Source organism: Hemitrygon akajei, chromosome 4 (genome assembly GCF_048418815.1).
Source record: "Hemitrygon akajei chromosome 4, sHemAka1.3, whole genome shotgun sequence".
Taxonomy (NCBI): Eukaryota; Metazoa; Chordata; class Chondrichthyes; order Myliobatiformes; family Dasyatidae; genus Hemitrygon; species Hemitrygon akajei.
In genome coordinates, this window is record NC_133127.1 from 195,850,345 (window position 1) to 195,872,426 (window position 22,082).

Sequence of the window (22,082 nt, forward strand, 5' to 3'; positions counted from 1 at the left end):
TTTTGTTTACTGAACTCATTTGCGGGAGTCAAATGCTTTGATGCCAAAGATCAGCATTCTGTCAAAAAGGGTTAAAACTCCAACAGTCTAATCAGTAAACAGATGTTTTGTTGTTTAGCCAAGGAAAACATTGACATGCTTAAGAAAACGTGTCTCTAAAAATATATTCTGAATGTCCTTAAAAATGAGTTTAAACAAATTTTATTAAAGGGCATGATTTTTATTTGCAGGATTGACTTTGATCCCTGTCATTTCATTTTAAATTAAATTCAGTATTTTGATGGTGTGATGGTAATGACACTCATCCATGAAAACTCTGCAAAAACACTTTACAATATCAAACTTCTCTGAAGGTTGATGAATGCCAAGATCTGGACTTCATTCCAGAGCCTAAATAAAGGTTATAGCTTAACAAAAAAAAAGGTTTCTAGAAATTTCATTTTTCAGAATTTCAAGTAGTCAAAAGTGCCCCTCATTAAGAATCACCCAAAAGCACGCAGACAAGGTCAGGAGATTCAGTTGTTGTTCAGACCAAAAGTCAGAATGGGGAAGAAATGTGATCTGAGTGACTTTGACCGTGGAATGATTGTTAGTGCCAGACAGGGTGGTTTGAGTATCTCAGAAACTGATCTTCTGGGAGTTTCATGAACGACAGTCTCGAGTTTACAGAGAATGGTGCAAAAAGCAAAAACACATCCAGTGAGTGGCAGATCTGTGGGCAAGAGCGCCTTGGTAATGAGAGTGGGCAGACTGGGTCAAGCTGACAGGAAGGTGACAGTAACTCAAATAACCACACATTACAACAGTGCTGTGCAGAAGAGCATCTCTGAACACACAACACATCGAACCTTGAAGTGGTTGGGTGAAGCAGCAGTAGACCATGAACGTGCACTCAGTGGCCACTTAATGAAGTACAAGAGGTATGTAATAAAGAGCTACTGGGTACACAGTGTCTCTCGCTCTCTCTCTCTCTCTCTGTCCTTGTCTGCACGTGTGTCTCTGTCTGTCTGTCTGCATCTGCCTGTGCTTTTCTCTGTGTGCGTCGTCTTAGGCCACGACCCTTCATCAGGACTGGAAAGGAAGGGGGAAGAAGCCAGAATAAAGAGGTGGGGTGAGAGAACGGAAGACTACCAAGGTGAGAGGTGAAGCCAGGAGGCTGGGAAAGATAAAAGGTCGGAGATAGGAGAGGAGAGTTGTCCGTGGGAGAAACAGAAGGAGGAGGAGCACCGGGGGAAGAGATATGCAGGTGAGAGGAAAGGTTAAGAGGCCACAGTGGGGAATAGAAGAAGAGGGAAAAGGGATGGGGAAAAAAATTACCGGAAGGAGACATCAATGTTCAAGCCATCAGGTTGGAGGCTACCTAGACAAAATAAGACGTTCCCCATTTCCACCCAGAGGAGGAAGAGGAGGCCATCGACTGACATGATCAGAACAGGAATGGGGATGGGAATTAAAATGGCTGCCCACTGGGAAATTCCACTTTTGGTGGATGGAGCAGAGGTGCTCAACAAAGCAGTCCCCAATTTACTGACGGGTCTCACAATGTTGAGGAAGCAGTATCAGGATCATCAGATACAACAGACGAGCCCAACAGTTTCACAAGTGAGGTGCCCCCTCACCTGAAAGGACTGTATGTGGCCCTGGACGGAGGCAAGAGAGGAGGTGAATAGGTATGTGTAGCGTTTCCGTGGAAAAACAGCAGATTGACCCAACCAGAATGCCTTACAATTAGCAGATATACCCCAGGAAGCCCGTTTAGCTGAAGAGAATCCCATATTGTACTCACAAATTGATCATCATTTCGTAGTCATCTGCATTGTCCTCGTCACTGAAGAAGTTACTCGGGCTCTCCTCAGCGCTGTCTCTCTCCTGTCAAACCAACCAGCCAAAAGCACCGTCAAGCTTGCAAAGGCATTTCTGTGTACTTTATCTTGAGATTTTAATCAGGCATCGGTCACACCACATTTCAAGTATTCCGCGCGGTATCTATCCCCATATCTAAAAAGGACGTGCTGCCTTTGGGGAGGGTCCAGAGGAGGCTCACAAGAATGATTCCAGGAATCAAAGAATTAACGTACGAGGAGTGCTCGCTGGCTCTGAGCCTGGGCTCATTAGAGTTCTTTAAGAATTAAGTGCTATCTCATCCAAATTGAAAGGCCTTAATAGAGTGGACGTGGAGAAGGTGGTTCCTATAGGAGGTGTGTCTAGGACGAGGGCACAACCTCAGGACTGAAGGACATCCGTTTAGAACAGAAGTTTCTTCAGCCAGATGGTGGTGAATTTGTGGGATTCACTGCCACAGACAGTTGTGGAGGCAAGTCATTGAGTATATTTAAAGCAGAGTTTGATAGGTTCTTAATGAGTAAGGGTGTCAAAGGTTAAGGGGAAAAGGCCGGAGAATGGGGTTGAGAGGGAAAATAAATCAGCTGTGATGGAATGGCAGACCAGGCTTGATGGGCTGAATGGCCTAATTCTGCTCCGTTGGCTTATGGTATTGCATCCTTTATATTACACCCGAGACAGATGTACCGTGGGGAGCATTCTACCCAGTTGTGTCACCGTCTGGTACGGAGGGGCCACTGCACAGGATCGGAAAAAGCTGCAGAAGATCGGTAACTCAGGAGCTCCGCCAGGGGCACGAGCTTCCCCAGCTCCGCCACGGGCACGAGCTTCCCCAGCACCCCCACGGGCACGAGCTTCCCCAGCTCCGCCACGGGCACGAGCTTCCCCAGCTCCGCCACGGGCACGAGCTTCCCCAGCACCGCCACGGGCACGAGCTTCCCCAGCTCCGCCACGGGCACGAGCTTCCCCAGCACCGCCACGGGCACGAGCTTCCCCAGCTCCGCCACGGGCACGAGCTTCCCCAGCACCCCCACGGGCACGAACTTCCCCAGCTCCCCCACGGGCACGAGCTTCCCCAGCACCGCCACGGGCACGAGCTTCCCCAGCACCCCCACGGGCACGAGCTTCCCCAGCACCCCCACGGGCACGAGCTTCCCCAGCACCCCCACGGGCACGAGCTTCCCCAGCTCCGCCACGGGCACGAGCTTCCCCAGCACCCCCACGGGCACGAGCTTCCCCAGCTCCGCCACGGGCACGAGCTTCCCCAGCACCGCCACGGGCACGAGCTTCCCCAGCACCGCCACGGGCACGAGCTTCCCCAGCTCCGCCACGGGCACGAGCTTCCCCAGCACCCCCACGGGCACGAGCTTCCCCAGCTCCGCCACGGGCACGAGCTTCCCCAGCACCCCCACGGGCACGAGCTTCCCCAGCTCCGCCACGGGCACGAGCTTCCCCAGCACCGCCACGGGCACGAGCTTCCCCAGCTCCGCCACGGGCACAAGCTTCCCCAGCACCGCCACGGGCACGAGCTTCCCCAGCACCGAAGACATCTTCAAACTTGGATTCCTCAAAAATGTGGCTGCCACCATCACCCAAAATGTGCCCTCTTCTCATTGCTAGCCTCAAGACACACACTCAACAATTCACGAACAGCTTCTTCCCCTCCACCATAAGATTTCTGAATGGACAACAAACTCATGAACACCACCTCACTGTTTTTCCCCTCTTTTCACACAACTTAATTAATTCAATGTTTTATTTTCAGTAAATATTTCATATTGTAATTTATATTTTTTTTTTAAAAATCATTATGTGTTGCAATGTACTGCTGCCACAAAACAACAAATGCCACAACATATGCCAGTGATGTGAAACCCGATTCGGATTCATCTTGTGGAATGATGCGATGGAAATTCAGAAGCTCCAGCATCCGGGCCACGCCATCTTCTCACAGCTATCATCAGGCAGGAGGTACAGAAGCCTGAAGCCCCACACCACCAGGTTCAGGAACAGTGACTTCCCTTCAACCATTGGGTTCCTGAACCGACTGGTACAACCCCAATCACTACCTCAGTACAGCAACACTGAACGCTTTGCACTAGAATGGACTTCGTTCTAAGTGTGTTCTTTCAGCTCAAATGAACCAGCTGCTTGAAGCAGGCTCCCGCCCTGACTGGCTAACTCAAGGAAGGACAGTACTCCTAATGAACGATCCTCAACAACATGGAAGCTCCTATCGGGCATCATAGCCACCAAGCCAAAGGAACATGTGTGTGAATTCCTGAGCCCTGCTCAGAGGGGGATTGGTAATGGAACCAGAGGCTCCAAGCACCAACTACTGGTAGAGAAAGCAGTCTTGTGAGACTCCAGGACATAATCAACCTAAGCACAGCCTGGATCGACTACCAGAAAGCATGCAGCTCAACACCTGTCTCTGTAAAAGGTCAACAAGACACTAAGGACCTTCATCAAGAACCCAATGGGCTGTTGCAGGACAATGCTAGAAGCTAACTCAAAGCCAATAGCACAAGTGTCCATCAGATGTGGAATACACTAGGGTGATGCACCATCTCCACTGCTGTTCTGCATTGGCTTGAACCCCTCGGTCAGATCATCTCAGAGAGTGGAGATGGGTACAGCTTCAAGAGAGGAGTGACCATCAGCGGCCTCCTGTACATGGATGACATCAAGTTGTATGCCAGAAATGAAAGAGACATTGACTCACCAATCCACCTGACAGGTGCACAGCAGAGACACCGGGATGCCATTTGGATTGGAAAAGCGCAGCTGGATGGCAGTGAAAAGGGGCAAAATCATCAGGACTGAAGGAGTCGAGTTACTCGAAGGCCACATACCAGATGTACAGGACAGCTACAAATACCTGGGGATCCTGCAGGTGTGTGGAAGCCATGACGAGGACACAAGGAAGGCTATAACATCCCAGTACTTCCAAAGAGTGAGACAGGCTAAAAAGGCAGCTGAATGGGAAGAACATCATCAGAGCCATCAATGTGTTCACCCTACCAGTCATCCAGTACCCAGCCACAATAGCGGGCTGGCCAAGGAACAAACTGGAAGCAGCTGAAATCAAGACCCGGAAACTACTAACAATACATGGAGGATTCCATCAAAGCCCAATATTGAGCCACTCACCGGAATAGAGGAGGATGGGGACTTGAAAGTGGCAAGGCCACAGTCCTGGAGGAAATGTGAAACACCCATAAACATGTCAGGAAGATGGCTCCGAAGGACGACTTGCTAGGAGTATACATCAGACAGCAGGCATAGGACATGGAAGTGGTGAAGCAGATCCAGAGGACCAGCGGCCATGGTAGGACAAGCCACTGCATAAGATGTACCACTGGCAGATATCAAAGGAGGCTGACATAAGGAAGTCCTACCAATGGCTGGAAATGGCAGGGCTGGGGGACAGCACAGGGGCACTGCTAATGGCTGCACAAGAAAGGTGCTCAGCACCAGAGCAGCAGAAGCAGGGGTCTATCACACCAGACGCGACTCAAGGTGTGGGCTGTACAGGAATCTGGTGAAACCATCCAGCACATAGTAGCAGGGTGCAGGATGCAGGCAGGGCCAGCACACTCTGAACGGCACAACCAACCTGCAGGGTTTGGGTGCAGGAACGTCTGTGCTGCGTACGGATTGGACACTCCCCAAGTCCAAGCGGGAGACAGCCGAGAAGATAGTGGAGAATGAGAGAGTTAAGATCCTGTGGGACTTCCAAATACAGACCATCAACCAGACTTAGTAATACTGGACAAGGAAAAGTAGAAAAGCAGCAACATTTTGGATGTGACAATCCCGAGTGAGAGTAATATCAGAATGTCAGAAAGATTTTGAGAAGCTGGAGAAATACCTGAGCTTGAAAGAATAGGTAGAAAGGATGTGGAAGGTTAAAGCCAGTGGTGAAAGGGGCACTTGGAGCTGTGACATCTGGACTGGGAGAGTGGCTCCAACAAATCCCGGGAACATCTGAGATCTTGGTCCAGAAGAGTGCACTACCAGGACAGCAAGGATACTTTGCCAAACCTTCAAACTCCGAGGCCTCTGGTAGAGGACCCGAGTTTGAGGGAAAAATACACATACACACCACCCGTAACGGGTGAGAAAAATATATAGATAATAATAGAAAAAATATAAATTACTGTAAATACATATATCCTTACAGTAATTCACTTGTTCTCTATTATGTATCGCATTGTAATGCTGCCACAAAGTGAACAAATTTCATATGCTGGTGATATTAAACTGATTCTGGAAGGAAGGGGGAAGATGCCAGAATAAGAAGGTGGGGAGGAGGAGGGAGGAGGGAGGAGGGATGAAGTAAGAAGCTAAACAGTGATAGGTGGAAGAACAAGGAATATAGAAACATAGAAAAACCTACAGCACAATACAGGCCCTTCAGCCCACAAAGTTGTGCCGAACATGTCCCTACCTTAGAAATTGCTAGGCTTACCTATAACCCTCTATTTTACTAAGCTCCGATATGATAGGAGGGGATTGGACCATGGAAGAAAGGGAAGGAGGAAGGCCACGAGAGGAAGGTGACGGGCAGGTGAGGAGAAGAGGCAGGGGGAAGCAAGAAATGGGGATCAAATAGAGAAAGTGGGAATGGGAAGAAACTACCGAAATTAATATTCATGCCATCAGGTTGGAATCTTCCCAGACTGAATACAAGGCGTTGCTCCCTCAACCTGTGTTTGGCCTCATGCCGGCAGTACAGGAGACCATGGACCAACATGTTATCATGGTCCATGAAGTCAAATTGAAATGGGGAGCACCAGGAGGTCTGGCCTTCCATGACGGACAACAAAGCAGTCAACCAATCGTGTTGGGTGTCACCGAAGTAGAAGAGGACATACAGAGAGCACTAAATAGAAAAGATAACCTCAACGACTCGAGGCAAACCACCGCTAACTTCTGGTAATTTCTCCCAACCCGCGTTCACCCCTCAGAGAGCAATAAATCTGGGCTCCAACACCCAGAGCTATAACAGCATCATGCTAACCGCCATGCTACCGTGGCATCTGAGATGGAAGCGTCTGTTGTAATCACCAACGTGGCCCAACCCACCTGCTTCCAAGCTTCCCCACTTGAAGCTTCCATGTGGGCTCTGATTCCCCAAAGCCACTGAGCAAGATCGGGAGCGTGGGACCCTTCCCAACCCAACACACAAACACAAACACACACCCACCCACAGTAAGGGTAACAGGGTTGGCAATCTCACCGAGAACGGGCTCTGGCCAGCATTGTCATTACTGTTCATCTCAGCAGGGAGGTCGAAGTTGTCATCCGGGGACCTCTGCTCGCATTCCGTAATCAGCGACGGAGCGGAATCTGTCAGCAAGGAAACACATCGGAAGTTAAACGCAGGGATGCAGAAGACTGGGCCAACCTTGGAAACACTTCGGCCAAGAAAGCTGATCGGCACTTCTACTCCCTCAGGATATTCAGCAAGTCCCCTCTGACCCTCTCCAATTGTTCGAGAGCATCCTGTCCATAACAGCAACTGTTCCGTCCGTGACAGGAACGTGAGGAAAGGGAAAGGATACAGGCATTGAGTCGGCAGAGGAGATTAGCTCAGTTGACCACCTGATTACTAATTTATTTGGTCTGGCATCACATTGCGGACCGAAGGGCCTGTTCCTGTGCTGTACTGCTCGAAGTTTTATGTGACCGCAAGAAACCGTAGAATTCTGACAGCGCCCAGTACATCACTTGCAGCCTCCTCTTCACGGACTCTATCTACACTTCCCACCAAGCAGCCAGTGTAATCAAAGAACCCCCCCACCCCGGACGTTCTCTCCTCTCCCCTCTCCCGGTGGGCAGAAGACACAAAGACTGAAATCATGTACTACCAAGGCTGAAGAACAGCTTCTATGCCCTGTTACCAGACTATTGAACAATTCCCTAGAATAAGATAGGCTCTTGACCTCAATCTACCTCAACACATCCTTTACACCTCATTATCTACCCGAACTGCACTTTCTCTGAAACTGTAACACTTTATTCTGCATTCTGTTATTGCGTTAACTTGTTCTACCTCAGTGCACACATGATGAAGTGATCTGTATGTATAGCATGCGGAAAAAGGAGCTTTTAGCTGGTACCACAGAGCACAAGACCGTAAAGACATACAAGCAGAGTTAGTGAGTTGTTAGTACACATGCTGGAAGCATGGTGACACTTGTGGGATGCCCCCCAGCACATCCTCAGACTCAATATTTCACTGTACTTGTCAAATAAAGCTATTCTTTAAATACCTTCAATGTCCCAGTTTTTATATTATATGCCTGGAATTCAGAAACGCAGAATCAGAGCCAGGTTTAATATCACTGCCATATGTCATGAAATCTATTCCCATGCAAGAATAAAGGTCAAATGCCTTCCCAGCCAATCTTTCCACGTTCAGGAAGCTGCTATGATGGCCGTCAGGGTTGGGTTTGGTCAGACAAGCTCTGGGGAAAAGAGTTTAGCCATTCACTCGTCTATGTCCCTCAAGACTCTAGACACCCCTATAACAGCACTGTACTGCTGTGTTTAAAAAAAATCATGAAGTGTTAATGATGAAAAACCTGATTCTGATATGGGTCTCTATTGTGGACTGAGAGTGGGAAGCAGACAGGGAGAGGGGAATCACGGTTGGGAAACGGGGAAGAGGGAGAGGAGCAGCAAGCACCAGAGAGACATTCTGTAATAGAAACATAGAAAATAGGTGCAGGAGTAGGCCATTCAGCCCTTCAAGCCTGCACCGCCATTCAGTATGATCATGGCTGATCATCCAACTCAGAACCCTGTACCTGCTTTCTCTCCATACCCCCGATCCCTTTAGCCACAAGGGCCATATCTAACTTCCTCTTAAATATAGCCAATGAACCAGCCTCAACTGTTTCCTGTGGCAGAGAATTCCACAGATTCACCACTCTCTGTGTGAAGAACTTTTTCCTCATCTCAGTCCTAAAAGGCTTCCCCTTTATCCTTAAACTGTGACCCCTCGTTCTGGACTTCCCCAACATCGGAAACAATTTTCCTGCATCTAGCCTGTCCAATCCCTTTAGAATTTTATACGTTTCAATAAGATCCCCCCTCAATCTTCTAAATTCCAGTGAGTATAAGCCTAGTCGATCCAGTCTTTCTTCATATGAAAGCCCTGCCATCCCAGGAATCAATCTGGTGAACCTTCTCTGTACTCCCTCTATGGCAAGAATTTCTTTCCTCTGATTAGGGGACCAAAACTGCACACAATATTCTAGGTGCGGTCTCACCAAGGCCTTGTACAACTGCAATAGAACCTCCCTGCTCCTGTACTCAAATCCTTTTGCTATGAATGCCAACATACCATTTGCCTTTTTCACCGCCTGCTGTACCTGCATGCCCACCTTCAATGACTGGTGTACATTAACACCCAGGTCTCGTTGCATCTCCCCTTTTCCTAATCGGCCACCATTCAGATAATAATCTGTTTTCCTGTTCTTGCAACCAAAGTGGATAACCTCACATTTATCCACATTAAATTGCATCTGCCATGAATTTGCCCACTCGCCTAACCTATCCAAGTCACCCTGCATCCTCTTAGCATCCTCCTCACAGCTAACACCGCCGCCCAGCTTCGTGTCATCCGCAAACTTGGAGATGCTGCATTTAATTCTCTCGTCTAAATCATTAATGTATATTGTAAACAACTGAGGTCCCAGCACTGAGCCTTGCGGTACCCCACTAGTCACTGCCTGCCATTCTGAAAAGGTCCCATTTACTCCCACTCTTTGCTTCCTGTCTGCCAACCAATTCTTTATCCACATCAATACCATACCCCCAATACCATGTGCTTTAAGTTTGCACACTAATCTCCCGTGTGGGACCTTGTCAAAAGCCTTTTGAAAATCTAAATATACCACATCCACTGGCTCTCTCCATCCACTCTACTAGTTACATCTTCAAAAAATTCTATAAGATTCGTCAGACATGATTTTCCTTTCACAAATCCATGCTGACTTTGTCCGATGATTTCACCTCTTTCCAAATGTGCTGTTAACACATCTTTGATAACCGACTCTAGCATTTTCCCCATCACCGATGTCAGACTAACGGGTCTATAATTCCCCGGTTTCTCTCTCCCTCCTCTTTTAAAAAGTGGGGTTACATTAGCCACCCTCCAATCCTCAGGAACTAATCCAGAATCTAACAGTTTTGAAAAATTATCACTATTGCATCCACTATTTCTTGGGCTACTTCCTTAAGCACTCTGGGATGCAGACCATCTGGCCCTGGGGATTTATCTGCCTTTAATCCCTTCAATTTACCTAACACCACTTCCCTACGAACATGTATTTCCCTCAGTTCCTCCATTTCACTAGACCTTCGGTCCCTTACTATTTCCGGAAGATTATTTATGTCCTCCTTAGTGAAGACAGAACCAAAGTAGTTCAATTGTTCTGCCATGTCTTTGTTCCCTATGATCAATTCACCTGTTTCTGACTGTAAAGGACCTACATTTGTCTTGACCAATCTTTTTCTTTTCAAGTATCTATAAAAGCTTTTACAGTCAGTTTTTATGTTTCCTGCCAGCTTTCTCTCATAATCTTTTTTCCCTTTCCTAATTAAGCCCTTTGTCCTCCTCTGCTGGTCTCTGAATTTCTCCCAGTCCTCAGGTGTGCCGCTTTTTTTTGCTAATTTATATGTTCCTTCTTTGGACTTGATACTATCCCTAATTTCCCTTGTCAACCACGGGTATACTACCTTCCCTGGTTTATTCTTTAGCCAAACTGGGATGAACAATTGTTGTAGTTCATCCATGCGATCTTTAAATGCTTGCCATTGCATATCCATCGTCAACCCTTTAAGTATCATTTGCCAGTCTATCTTAGCTAATTCACGTCTCATACCTTCAAAGTTACCCTTCAGAAACCTTTGTTTCTGAATTAACTATGTCACTCTCCATCTTAATGAAGAATTCCACCATATTATGGTCACTCTTACCCAAGGGGCCTCACACGACAAGATTGCTAACTAACCCTTCCTCATTGCTCAATATCCAATCTAGAATGGCCTGCTCTCTAGTTGGTTCCTCGACATGTTGGTTCAGAAAACCATCCCGCATACATTCCAAGAAATCCTCTTCCTCAGCACCCTTACCAATTTGGTTCACCCAATCTATACATAGATTGAAGTCACCCATTATAACTACTGTTCCTTTATTGCACGCATTTCTAATTTCCTGTTTAATGCCATCCCCAACCTCACTACTACTGTTAGGTGGCCTGTACACAACTCCCACCAGCATTTTCTGCTCCTTAGTGTTATGCAGCTCTACTCATATTGATTCCACATCCTCCAGGCTAATGTCCTTCCTTTCTATTGCGTTAATCTCCTCTCTAACCAGCAATGCTACCTCACCTCCTTTTCTTTCCTGTCTATCCCTCCTGAAATACAAAGAAACACAATAGAATCGATAAAAGGCTGTACATAACAAGATGGCAAACAACCGACGTGCTAAAGGAAACACACTGCAAATACAAAATCAAAACATTAATAATAAATAAATAAATAAACCATAAATATCAAGAACATGAGATGAGGAATTCTTGACAGTGAGTCCGTAGGTTGTGGGAACACTTCAATGATGGGGCAAGTGAAGTTGAGTGAATTTATCACTTTTGGTTCAGAACCTGATGGCTGAGGGATAATAACAGTTCCTAAACCTGGTGGTGTGCTAGGCCATTCTGCTCCCAAGTCTAATGTTTTATGCTCTAATTTCACATGTTCTTACCTCAAAACATGATACCACCTTGTGTGAAACCTCAAAATGTCTTCCAAAAATCTAAATACCACTTCCAACTCTCATCTCTTTTAGCAATCACATTCTCAAAGAATTCCTGCACCGTCGTTATTCCTGATTTTCCCTTCGTAAGTCCATGTTGGTTTTGGGCAACCCTATTTCACGCTAACGTTGCAGCTCTGTAAAACCCTAGTGAGATCACATTTGGAATACTGTGTTCAGTTCTGGTCACCTCATTATGAGATTATCTCGTCAAATAGAATATCTTCACAAGTCATAATTTTTTTCACTTCCTGCTCCTTGCTTCTTTAAAATTACTGGCAGTTTTTATTCAGGAACAATTCCAAAACCCTTGGAAGACATTAGCCAGAGAATCCCTTATCTCTAAATTTACCTCTGACAAAACTGGACGATGTTAAACATTAGCTCCTTGGGATTTATCTGCTTTCAACACATACTACAGATGCTAGAAATCCAAAGCAAAGCAACACACACACACATTAAAATGCTTCTGGAACTATTCCAGAATCTTGTGATCCTCGAAAGATCATGATTAATGCCTCCACAATCTCTTCAGCTAACTCTTTCAGAACTCTGGGATGTATACCATCTGGTCCAGGTGATTTATGAAGGACCCCACGCACCCCTCATACAATCTCTTCTCCCTCCTGCCGTCTGGGAAAAGGCTCCGAAGCATTCGGGCTCTCACGACCAGACTATGTAACAGTTTCTTCCCCCAAGCTATCAGATTCCTCAATACCCAAAGCCTGGACTGACACTTTGCCCTATTGTCCTGTTTATTATTTATTGTAATACCTGCACTGTTTTTGTGCACTTTGTGCAGTCCAGTGTAGGTCTGTAGTCTAGTGTAGTTTTCTCTGTGTTTTATTACGTAGTTCAGTCTAGTTTTTGTACTGTGTCATGTAAACCATGGTCCTGAAAAACATTGTCTCATTTTTACTATGCACTGTACCAGCAGTTATGGTCGAAATGACAATAAAAGTTGACTTGACTTGATTTACCTTCAGACCTGTCAGTTTCCCCAAGAACCTTCCACCTAGTAATGCTAACTTCACCCACTTTGTGACCCCCGACACCTGGAACTTCCACCATACTGCTAGTATCTTTCACAGTGAAGACTGATGCAAAATACTTATTCAGTTCATCCGCCAGTTCCTTGTCCCCCATTAATACCTCTTCGGCAAACACCAGGAAATCTGCAGATGCTGGAAATTCAAACAACACACACAAAATGCTGGTGGAACACAGCAGGCCAGGCAGCATCTATAAGGAGAAGCACTGTCGACGTTTCAGGCCGAGACCCTTCGTCAGGACTAACTGAAAGGAAAGATAGCCTCCAACCTGATGGCATGAACATTGACTTCTCTAACTTCCGTTAATGCCCCTCCTCCCCTTCTTACCCCATCCCTGACATATTTAGTTGTTTGCCTGTTCTCCATCTCCCTCTGCTGCTTCCCCCCCACTTTCTTTCTCCCAAGGCCTCCAGTCCCATGATCCTTTCCCTTCTCCAGCTCTGTATCACTTTCCAGCTCTTGGCTTCATCCCACCCCCTCCGGTCTCCTCCTATCATTTCGCATTTCCCCCTCCCCCCCACTACTTTCAAATCTCTTACTATCTTTCCTTTCAGTTAGTCCTGACAAAAGGTCTCGGCCCGAAACGTTGAGTGTGCTTCTCCTCATAGATGCTGCCTGGCCTACTGCGTTCCACCAGCATTTTGTGTGTGTTGTTTGAATACCTCTCCGGCATCACTTTCCACAGTCCAATATCTACACTCGCCTCTCTTTTACACTTTATGTACCTCAAGAAACTTCTGGTATCCTTTTTAATATTGGTTAGCTTACCTTTATATTCCACCTTTCCCATCTTAAAGACTTTCTTAGTTGCCTTCTGTTGGTTTTTAAACACTTCTAAATCCTGTAACTTCCCACTCATTTTTGCTCTATTGTACACGCTTTCTTTGGCTTTTATGTTGACTTCTCGTTAGCCACAGTTGTGTCATCTTGCCTTTAGAATAATTCTTCATCTTTACGATGCATTCATCCTGTGCCTTCTGAATTGCTTCCAGAAATTCCAGCCATTGCTGCTCTGCCACCATCCCTGCCAGTGTTCTTTTCAATTCTGGCCAGCTCCTCTCTCCTGCCTCTGTAATTCTCTTTACTCCACTGTAATACTGATACATCTGACCTTAGCTTCTCCTTCTCAAATTTCAGGGTGAATTCAATCATATTATGATCATTTTCCCCCCAAGAGTTCTTTTGCATTAAGCTCTCGAATCAATTCTGGTTCATTGCACAACATCCAATCCAGAACAGCTGATCCCCTAGTGGGCCAAACCATGAGCTGCTCTAAAAAGCTGTCAGGTAGGCATTCTAAAAATTTCCCCACCTGGAATCCAGCACCAACATGATTTTCTCCATCTACCTGTATACTAAAGTCCCCCCATGACTATTGTAACGTTGTCCTTTTGGCCTGCATTTTCTATCTCCCACTGTAACTTGTAGGCAACATCCTTACTACTGTTTGCAGGTCTGTATACAACTCTCATCAAGGTCTTTTTACCCTTGCAGTTCCTTAGCTCTACCCACAATGACTTGACACCTGCCGACCCAGTTAGACGAGAAGCTAGACTGGACTGCCAACACAGATGCCTTGTGCAGGAAGGCACAGAGTCGACTGTACTTCCTAAGAAGGTTGGCGTCATTCAATGTCTGTAGTGAGATGCTGAAGATGTTCTATAGGTCAGTTGTGGAGAGCGCCCTCTTCTTTGTGGTGGCGTGTTGGGGAGGAAGCATTAAGAAGAGGGACGCCTCACGTCTTAATAAGCTGGTAAGGAAGGCGGGCTCTGTCGTGGGCAAAGTACTGGAGAGTTTAACATCGGTAGCTGAGCGAAGGGCGCTGAGTAGGCTACGGTCAATTATGGATAACTCTGAACATCCTCTACATAGCACCATCCAGAGACAGAGAAGCAGTTTCAGCGACAGGTTACTATCGATGCAATGCTCCTCAGACAGGATGAAGAGGTCAATACTCCCCAATGCCATTAGGCTTTACAATTCTACTGCCAGGACTTAAGAACTTTTTAAAGCTATTATTAATGCTTTTTGAGATGGTGATTTAGATGCATATCATATTTTTTTTTACTGAGTTAAGTATTGTATGTAATTAGTTTTGCTACAACAAGTGTATGGGACATTGGAAAAAAGTTGAATTTCCCCATGGGGATGAATAAAGTATCTATCTATCTATCTATCTATGTCACGTCTTTCTAAGATGTAGTTGGGAAGATGTTGGAGTCTATTACTAAGGATGAAATTTCAGGGTACTTGGTGGTACATGGCAAAGTAGGCCAGAGTCAGCATGGTTTACTGAAGGAGAAATCAGGCCTGACATTACAGGAAAGATACTCGCATGGATAGAAGATTGGCTGACTGGCAGGAGGCAAAGAGTGGGAATAAAGAGGGTCTTTTCTAGTTGGCTGCCAGTGACTAGTGGCATTCTGAAGGGATCGTTGTTGGGACCACTACTTTTCACATTGAATACCAATGATTCGGATGAAGGAATTGATGGCTTCGTGGCCAAGTTTGCAGACATGAAGATGGGAGTAGGGGCACGTAGGGCTGAGGACCCAGTGTCTGCAGAAGGACTTAGATTGGAGGAATAGGAAAAGCAGTGAGAGATAGAATGCACTGTCCTGCATTACATGATCATGCTCTTTCACAGAAGGAATTAAGGTGTGGACTATTTTCTAAATGGGGAGAAAATTCAAAATTCAGAGGAGCAGAGGGACTTGGGAGTCCTCGTGCAGGCCAGCTGCAGGTTGAGTCTGTGGAAAGGAAAGCAAACGCAATGTTAGCATTCATTTCGAGAGGACTAGAAAAAAAACAAGGATGTGAAACTGATGCTTATAAGGCATCGGTCAGACTGCACTTAGAACATCATCAGCAGTTCTGAGACCCTTATACAAGATGTGCTGTCATTGGAGAGGGTTAGGAGGAGGTTCATGAGAAAGATCCCAGGAATGAAAGGTTAACATATCAAGAGCGTTTGATGGCTCTGGCCCTGTACTCACTGGAATTTAGAAGAATGGGGGGGGGGGGGGGGGGTCCAGGACCAGAGGACACAGCCTCTGAATTGAGAGGTGTTTATTTCAAACAGAGATGAGGAGGAATTTCTTTAGTCACAGGGTGGTGAATCTGTGCAATTCATTGACACAGATGGCTATGGAGACCAAGTCACTGGGTTTACTTAAAGCAGAGGTTGATAAGTTCTTGATTAATCAAGGCATTAAAGCTTACGGGGAAGGCAAGAGAATGGGGTTGAGATGGAAAATAAATCAGCCATGATGGAATGGTGAAGCAGACTCGATGGGCCAAATGGCCTAATTCTGCTCCTATGTCTTCTGGCCTTAAGCAGCCTCATATGTAGCACCCTATCGAATACCTTCTGAAAATGCAAGTAAACAACATCCACTGACTCTCCTTTGGCCTATAATTTCCTTCCTTCTGTCTCCCTCCATTGTTAAAGAGTGGCGTGACCTAATCACTGTGGTAGGACATCCCCCCCCAATGGTATCCAAAGCAGTATAGTTATTATTCAGGGTAACAGCCACAGGGGTACTCTGCACCCACAGTTGCCTCAACCTCCCTTTAGAGTACTTCTTCATCTTTGAGATGAATCTATCCTGCGACTTCTGAATGGCCCTCAGAAACTCCAGCCATAACTGTTCTGCCACCATCCCTGCTGGTGTCCCCTTTCAAACAACCTCAGCCAGCTCCTCTCTTACGCCTCTGCAGATCCCTTTACTCCACTTTACTAACAATACATCAGATTTTATCTTCCTCCCCTCAAACTGCAGAGTGAATTCCATCATATTATGATTATCGTACCCCCAAGGGTTCCTTTACCTTAAGCTCACTAATCAAATGTGCTTCATTAAACACCACCAGTCCAGAATTGCCTCTCCCTTAGTGGGCTCATCACAAGCTGCTCTTAAAAAAAAACATCTTGTAGGCATTCTACGAATTTCCTTTCCTGGGACTGTTACATACCCCGTGGGCATCTTGTGACTGTCTTATGACCATGATGTAATTGAGTATCTAGTGAGCATGATGCATTGGTCTTGTGATGGTGGGGTGATGTAATAGCCTGCCAGTGTGAGGTCACATGATGTAATTTTCCCGCCAGTTTGAGGTCACGTGATGCAGGATCGACCTTATTGGATCTTCGTTCAAGGAAATAGTAACCTGCATCTGAGATAATCCCTGCTGTAAGAGCAGAAAGGTTTGGGCTCAGTGTTATTCGCCAAGGAAAAGGTTAGTTCCTTTAAGCCATTTTTATTTCCTTCGTCGTAAATTCTTCGGGCAACGTATATTTCAGCTGGGATCAGCAGTAACGTCACGTCGTCGAGGAATTAGTTACTTCAGGAAAGTCTCTCCTAATTGACTGTGTAAATCATTTGGACTTTTGCATTTACTACTTTTAAGAACTGTGTTCGCATTTATCGCTTTAAGAACTGTTCGAGTTGCCGTATAGCAGTTAACTTCCGGTTAAGTTAGTCATTTGTTTAGTTTACATTTGTTGTTGAGCTGAGTTTAAATAAATGTTTGTTTATAAAAAAATCTGCCTCAGTTCTATATTCATTGTTGCCGTATCGTAACAGGACCCAGCACCAACCTGTTTTTCCCCAATCCACCTGCATACTGAAACCCCCCATGACTATTGTAGCATTGCCCTTAGAAACGTAAAAACACAGAAAACCTACAGCACAATACAGGCCCTTCGGCCCACAAAGTTGTGCCGAACATGTCCCTACCTTAGAAATAACTAGGCTTACCCACAGCTCTCTATTTTTCTAAGCTCCATGTACCTATCCAAAAGTCTCTTAAAAGACCCTATCGTATCTGCCTCCACCACCGTTGCCAGCAGCCCATTCCACACACTCACCACTCACTGAGTGAAAAAACTTACCCCTGACATCTCCTCAGTACCTACTCCCCAGCACGTTAAACCTGTGTCCTCTTGTGGCAACTATTTCAGCCCTGGGGAAAAGCCTCTGACTATCCACATGATCAATGCCTCTCATCAGCTTATACACCTCTATCAGGTCACCTCTCATCCTCCATCACTCCAAGGAGAAAAGGCCGAGTTCACTCAATCTATTCCCATAAGGCATGCTCCCCAATCCAGGCAACATCCTTGTAAATCTCCTCTGCACCCTTTCTATGGCTTCCACATCCTTCCTGTAGTGAGCCGACCAGAACTGAGCACAGTACTCCAAGTGGGGTCTGACCAGGGTCCTATATAGCTGCAACATTACCTCTCCGCTTCTACATTCAATTCCACGGTTGATGAAGGCCAATACACCGTACGCCTTCTTAACCACAGAGTCAACCTGCACAGCTGCTTTGAGTGTCCTATGGACTCGGACCCCAAGATCCCTCTGATCCTCCACACTGCCAAAAGACTTACCATTAATACTATATTCTGCCATCATATCTGACCTATCACAATGAACCACCTCACACTTATCTGGGTTGAACTTCATCTGCCACTTCTCAGCCTTTTCTACTTTTACTACTCGCCTTTTCTCTTGGTTACCGCTAACGCTCAATTCTCCAGAGGGAATGCGCCAGGCTGTACTCACATTGCTTCAGCAGGTCGAAGTGACGCCTCGGAGGACGGCTGCCGGCACTCTGATGCTGTAGGGAAAGCTTGGCCCGAGGTATGAGCAAAGGAGGGCTCCGGTGTCTGGCCTTAAGTTCGTCCAAGTCCACTTTAGGTGTGGTGCTAAACGTAAGAACAAAAGGACTAAGTTTTAATTCCCGGACGGCAGGCAATGCTTCAGAAAGCTCCAATGAATGAATGAATGAACGAAACATCTGAACCACAAAGCCCCCCTCCCACAAGCAGCAACAAATCGACCAACCCCCCCCTTCCCACCACTTGACCTGCAGAAGCACCTTCCCCCCCATACAAGCAATAGCCTCCCAAAAAGACCTTAATCTAGAGTCCATCAAAAACTACAGTCCGCAAACCAGCGCTTCAGACGGTCTCTCACTCCTGCGACGAGGGTGGAGACCAGCAACTTGCTGTTCACCTGTTACAGAAATCTTCGATGTCCAACTGATAATAATTCCTGTATGCAGCCGTCCCATCACACACTCCTTAGGACTCAGTGTTTGGCATCCCAGAGAGGGAGGCGGGAGTACAAGTATGTGGCTCCACAGGTACAGTACTGCACACAAGCCTTAGGCACATATACATGTCTGGGGCGCCCAAGGCCTTTCCACACGATTGCGTTTGTCAACGTGGAGCAGAGAGCGAGTTTGGGAGCAAAGGATGTTGAGTGATGGTAGAGCGCTGTGGGAGGGGTGTGGAACAGGTGGCAGAGAAGGTGTGCCAAGGTTAGGGGGTGGTACAGGTGCAAGCACCCTACCCTGAGACACCAGGTAGTATCATTTGATTCCAAACAATTGGTTTATTGATCATTTATTGATAGGTGAAAAGAAAAAGATTGGTCAAGACAAATGTAGGTCCCTTACAGTCAGAAACAGGTGAATTGATCATAGGGAACAAAGACATGGCAGACCAATTGAAATACTACTTTGGTTCTGTCTTCACTAAGGAGGACAGAAATAATCTTCCAGAAATAGTAAGGGACCGAGGGTCTAGTGAGATGGAGGAACTGAGGGAAATATATGTTAGTAGGGAAGTGGTGTTAGGTAAATTGAAGGGATTAAAGGCAGATAAATCCCCAGGGCCAGATGGTCTGCATCCCAGAGTGCTTAAGGAAGTAGCCCAAGAAATAGTGGATGCATTAGTGATAATTTTTCAAAACTCCTTAGATTCTGGATTAGTTCCTGAGGATTGGAGGGTGGCTAATGTAACCCCACTTTTTAAAAAAGGAGGGAGAGAGAAACCGGGGAATTATAGACCGGTTAGTCTGACATCGGTGATGGGGAAAATGCTAGAGTCGGTTATCAAAGATGTGATAACAGAACATTTGGAAAGAGGTGAAATCATCGGACAAAGTCAGCATGGATTTGTGAAAGGAAAATCATGTCTGACGAATCTTATAGAATTTTTTGAAGATGTAACTAGTAGAGTGGATAGGGGAGAGCCAGTGGATGTGGTATATTTAGATTTTCAAAAGGCTTTTGACAAGGTCCCACACAGGAGATTAGTGTGCAAACTTAAAGCACACGGTATTGGGGGTATGGTATTGATGTGGATAGAGAATTGGTTGGCAGACAGGAAGCAAAGAGTGGGAGTAAACGGGACCTTTTCAGAATGGCAGGCAGTGACTAGTGGGGTACCGCAAGGCTCAGTGCTGGGACCCCAGTTGTTTACAATATATATTAATGATTTAGACGAGGGAATTAAATGCAGCATCTCCAAGTTTGCGGATGACACGAAGCTGGGCGGCGGTGTTAGCTATGAGGAGGATGCTAAGAGGATGCAGGGTGACTTGGATAGGTTAGGCGAGTGGGCAAATTCATGGGAGATGCAATTTAATGTTTGGTTGCAAGAACAGCAAAACAGATTATTATCTGAACGGCGGCCGATTAGGAAAAGGGGAGGTGCAACGAGACCTGGGTGTCATTGTACACCAGTCATTGAAGGTGGGCATGCAGGTACAGCAGGCGGTTTAAAAGGCAAATGGTATGCTGGCATTCATAGCAAAAGGATTCGAGTACAGGAGCAGGGAGATTCTACTGCAGTTGTACAAGGCCTTGGTGAGACCACACCTAGAGTATTGTGTGCAGTTTTGGTCCCCTAATCTGAGGAAAGACATTCTTGCCATAGAGGGAGTGCAGAGAAGGTTCACCAGATTGATTACTGAGATGGCAGGACTTTCATATGAAGAAAAATTGGATCAACTAGGCTTATACTCACTAGAATTTAGAAGATTGAGGGGGGATCTTATTGAAATGTATAAAATTCTAAAGGGATTGGACAGGCTAGATACAGGAAGATCGTTTCCGATGTTGGGGAAGTCCAGAACAAGAGGGTCACAGTTTAAGGATAAAGGGGAAGCCTTTTAGGACCGAGATGAGGAAAAACTTCTTCACACAGAGAGTGGTGAATCTGTGGAATTCTCTGCCACAGGAAACAGTTGAGGCCGGTTCATTGGCTATATTTAAGAGGAAGTTAGATATGGTCCTTGTGGCTAAAGGGATCAGGGGGTATGGAGAGAAAGCAGGTACAGGGTTCTGAGTTGGATGATCAGCCATGATCATACTGAATGGCGGTGCAGGCTCGAAGGGCCGAATGGCCTACTCCTGCACTTATTTTCTATGTTTCTATTACAGAATGTCTCTCTGGTGCTTCCTGCTCCTCTCCCGCTTCCCCTTTTCCCAAGCATGATTCCCCTCTCCCTGTCCCCTTCCCACTCTCTTTTTACAATATTTTTATTCAGAAAAAAAAACAAGATTTACAGAGTGCAACACATAGATACATCTCAACATAACTTGTGTACATTCATATATTGTGATAAAATTGATCAAAATGTTATACCATAACACATAAAGGTATACTACTCTGTAATCAAAAATTTAAAGATAGGTCATACATCATAAAAGAAATTTTTTATATAAAAAAATTCAACCCCTACCAACTACCAAAGAAAAAAGCTGATGGATGATAATAGATAAATTAGAAAAGAAAACATATTCGCTTAAGAAGAGAAGATAAAAATATACATAAAAGTCTGTGCACTGTTAAACTTTATAAATTGGAAAAGTAATTTAGGAAAGCTCCCCAAATATCATAAAAAGATTGTTTCGAATTTAAGACTGAGCAGCGGATCTTTTCTAAATTTAAATAAGACATAATATCATGTAGCCATTGAAGATGTGTAGGAGGGGTAGACTCCTTCCATTTAAGCAAGATTGCTCTCCTTGCTAAAAGAGAGGTAAAAAATAAAACCTGTAGGTTAGGAGTATTTAAAGTTATATCTTCATCTGCAATAATACCAAACAAGGCAGTAAGGGGATTTGGGTCAAATTGGACCCTAAAAAGTTGTGAAAAGGTATGGAATAATTCCCGCCAAAACCCTTCAATTTTAGAGCAAAACCAAAACATATGAATTAAAGAGGCATCAGCAGAGTTGCATTTATTACAAAGTGGAGAAACATTCGGATAAAAACTGGACAGCTTCTGTTTAGAAACGTAAGCTCTATGAACCACTTTAAATTGTAGAAGAGAATGACGAACACAGAAAGATGATTTATTAACCCGTTTAAGAATTTTATTCCATCTATCATCAGAAATCTGACAATTTAGGTCATCCTCCCAAGCTTTTTTTATTTTATCTAAAAAGTCTTGTCTAGAATCAATCAACAAGTTATAGATACCGGTAATAGAACCATTAACAAAAGGTTTTAAATTTAAAAGATCGTCCAGTAAATTTTTATCAGGACCTATA

At 45.5% G+C, this 22,082-nt stretch overlaps 1 protein-coding gene across 5 annotated transcripts in view; it reads right to left on the reverse strand.

Moving 5' to 3' along the window:
• Positions 1-22,082, reverse strand: part of LOC140727089 (arf-GAP with Rho-GAP domain, ANK repeat and PH domain-containing protein 1-like) — a 287,466-nt gene that overhangs the window by 115,446 nt on the left and 149,938 nt on the right. For all 5 annotated transcript variants that reach the window (XM_073044336.1, XM_073044338.1, XM_073044337.1 and 2 more), the window contains 3 exons: positions 18,300-18,442; positions 7,088-7,197; positions 1,787-1,869 (listed from right to left, as the gene is read on the reverse strand). In XM_073044336.1, coding sequence (XP_072900437.1) covers positions 1,787-1,869; positions 7,088-7,197; positions 18,300-18,442 — 336 coding nt within the window. The remainder of the gene's footprint in view (positions 1-1,786; positions 1,870-7,087; positions 7,198-18,299; positions 18,443-22,082) is intronic.